This window comes from Triticum aestivum, chromosome 1B (assembly GCF_018294505.1).
Source record: "Triticum aestivum cultivar Chinese Spring chromosome 1B, IWGSC CS RefSeq v2.1, whole genome shotgun sequence".
Classification (NCBI taxonomy): Eukaryota; Viridiplantae; Streptophyta; class Magnoliopsida; order Poales; family Poaceae; genus Triticum; species Triticum aestivum.
Genome location: NC_057795.1, coordinates 661,152,607 through 661,155,805, shown reverse-complemented (window position 1 = coordinate 661,155,805; position 3,199 = coordinate 661,152,607). Strand labels below are relative to the sequence as shown.

The following is a 3,199-nucleotide window of genomic DNA, read 5'->3' as shown; positions in this document are numbered from 1 at the left end:
TAAGCAACCGCAACACATGGAGTAAAATTCCAAACAAATGAGAATCACAATATATAACATGTCAGATAAGCCGTTACCTCCTTGGCCGCATGGCACAGGCTCGTGTGCACAGATACCACGCACGAATGTTGCTCTAGTGGGTGATGAGATCACCGGCTGCCACAATCCGCAATTGTCGGCCACCGCGTGTCCGTGCCTCCTTTTGCTCCCGTTGGTCACTAGCCATGAGCCCACGCATCCTTCTCAACAACTGAGTGTCATAGGGCCGTAGAAGATGCACGGAAACCAAGATAATGGAGGAGGAAGAAAAAGGCTTGACGCAGAGCCAAAGCCCTCCAATGGGAGAGACAGCCGCAAGCACTAGGAAGACACGGCGAGAAAGCCACCCAAAACAGCCACACCAGGACGGAGGAGTCCTGCCAGCAACACTCGCACTCACCGGTTCCTGCTCCAGTAATCTGCAGCAATTCATTAATTCAGTTGCAAATCGAACATTTTTCAGGTGTACATAGGTAGATAGATACTTCCTCCGTCCCAAAATAAGCATCGCTGATTTAGTACAAAGTTGTACCAAATCAGTGACACTTATTTTTGGATCGAGGGAGTACATAATATTGAATTAATACAATTCCCATAATCTTGAATTGCCCTCCCAAGTCATTCATTCAGGTGCAAATTGGACATCTTTCAGGAGTACATAGCTAGATAGATACACATACATATGGCGAGCGCCATCCATTAATATGGAGATTTTCTCTAGGCCAAGGTACTTTCACAGTCACACCGCAGGAATGCAGGACAATGAATTAATCTACGTTGACGTTCACTTACCTGAACATATAAGCCATCCGTGCGCCATGCACATGGCGTTTCTCTAGTATTCCCTCTGTCCAGAAATACTTGTCGGGCAATTTTATTCATTTCTGTGACAAGTAATTCTGGACACGGAGGGAGTATCATATGAATGGACTACACTTTGGAAGCAAGCCTGGCGATGAGCTCATTCACAACAGAGAGATCTCTGTTGCAGCAACGTGCTCCCACTCACTGGTCGCCATGACTCCTCGCAAGTCTACAGCGGACTGGACTTTGAGGAACTCCAGGCAGGCCTCCTTCAGTCCGCAGCAATAGTGTTGTGCAGCCACACCAATGATGGCCGCCACCGAGCTCACATCTATAAGCCCGCACGGCCTCTCTTCGTACATCAACTTGAGCCTTTGGAGATCATACCTGTCCGCCGCAGCAAGCAATTGTCGCAGCCCCGTAACCTCAGTTGTCGCTTCTCCTCCCACCTTCATCATCTCGGGCATTGAGTCGGTGTAGATGAAACGAAGCAAGGCATCGAACACGTTTGGTTCCATGTCTTGTATTTGTATGACACCGGTTGTAGTGCCTTCCATCATGGGGCCGAAGAGCTCCGCCATAAAGACAACAGAACGGGCCGCAAGCACACATCGGTGAGCCGCGAACTCCTCGTCACCGACCTTGAACATCACGTCGGCGCCAACTTTCGTGACGAAGAGATGGTTCAGATGCTCACAAATATTAGATGGCGGCAGCGGCACCTTAACGAATGGAGCATCAGCAGCTTTAGTGATTATAGAATCCTCAACGAATGGTGCACCAGCAGCTTCAACGATGGTAAAATCGCACCGGATGATGAGACAATCTTGTTTGAGATGCCCTGACTGCTCAAGATCCTTTCTTTGTATGAAATGATGTTCACCCAAGACACGGTTGCTGTTAGTGAAGTCACATGTTTTGACTGCAGGCTCTTGCTTGTCAACCCCACCCATGAAACTAAACTGGAGATTCACCTTCACTGGCTGTGCGACATGCTGGTCAAGGAAAAGATAAACGCACATGGAACTGCCATCCCCTACGCAGCCATGGGGAAATAGCATCAGAGCCCATTGGTATCCTCCGGCTCTGAAAGTGAAAGAGTGGCCCATGATTCTTCGTTTATTGGGAAGGTGTTTGACGCGGGAGTAGCCTTCGACCACAAGCCTGCCGCTGGCCGTGCCGGAGTAGACCATGGCCGACTCCGCGGACGGCTGCAGCAGCTTGCCATCAGCAACGACGGATACCCCGGCGAAGGACATGATTCCTGCGATATTAATAGTGGGCAAGGCGGCTAGCACTTGGGCAACATGCTGGGGACTGATCGACGGCGAGACGGCGAGACGGCGGGAGGTTGTGAGAGTGAGATGGGGAAGGAGACGAGCGATTTTGGGATTGGGGGCGGCGGCGCTGCCCACGAAGAAGATTCCGCACGTTGGGCTGAAAAATACCCACCTGGCCCATATTTTACCGTGATCTAGCCCTATTTGACGGCCACATTTACTTTTTCTTTTTTTTAATCTATATCTTCTCTATCTCTATCTCTACTACCTAAAAAAAACATAAGGTTCCCTCTCCCCTCTTACGTCGCCGCGCTTCGTCCAACTCTTCCCATCGCTCGCCCTTCGTCCGCCCCTAATAAAAGCCTACAAGGAAACACAATCAACGACTAAGAAAAAAATCAGGGGCGTAATCTCCAGATGGGGATGCAATCCCAGGAGTTTCGCTTCATACCATGTATGCTTCGTACAAATCAGGGAATCCCTCGGCGCTCCATCTCGCCCGGCTGCCATATCTCATGATGGTGCGTCACCCGGCGAAAAGCGCAGGCCGTGTGGCTCGTCCTTGGCCGTCGACGCCGCGCCCTGAGCCCCCGCCAACAGGACATGGGATGGGACCCCGGCCAGTTCCAGCGGAACCGCCAACTCATTCGCCTTGCGAGTCGCGGCAAGGTGCCTCTGGGCCGCCCATGGTGAGGGCGTGCTGCACATTGTTTGGAGAGCCCGTCAAGACGTAGACGAAGAGGGCAACGAAGAGGAAGGCAATCTGACCCGGTTCATCGACGAGCTGCTGGAAAAAGACGCGGGATTGAAGAGGCAGGGCAACGACGTGGCGGTACCTGTACCTGGTGTGCGAGGGGATCGGGCCAGGGCGAGCAAGCAGTTCCTTGGCTCTGTGGATCTGGTCCAGCACACTGGGAGTTGCCTTCTCCTCCTCTCCCAACGAAAAAGTCTTTTACATTCGCGTTCTATACGCAGCGCCTATCTCCACCGCCCATACTTGCCCAGGGTATTCATGTTAGGTAGTAGGTGCACTGTTGCTAGATTCTTTGCATGTGTACCATTTATCTCTCCAGCCG

General features: G+C 51.7%; 1 protein-coding gene across 1 annotated transcript; it reads right to left on the bottom strand.

Annotated features, from left to right (window-relative positions):
• Positions 1-1,004: 1,004 nt before the first annotated feature.
• Positions 1,005-2,290, bottom strand: LOC123099114 (BTB/POZ and MATH domain-containing protein 3-like). Its single transcript, XM_044521259.1, has 2 exons — positions 1,625-2,290; positions 1,005-1,588 (listed from the first exon to the last, which is right to left on the bottom strand). Exons 1-2 carry the CDS (start codon positions 2,100-2,102, stop codon positions 1,005-1,007), a joined length of 1,062 nt encoding a protein of 353 aa, XP_044377194.1. The 5' UTR covers positions 2,103-2,290.
• Positions 2,291-3,199: the final 909 nt, after the last annotated feature.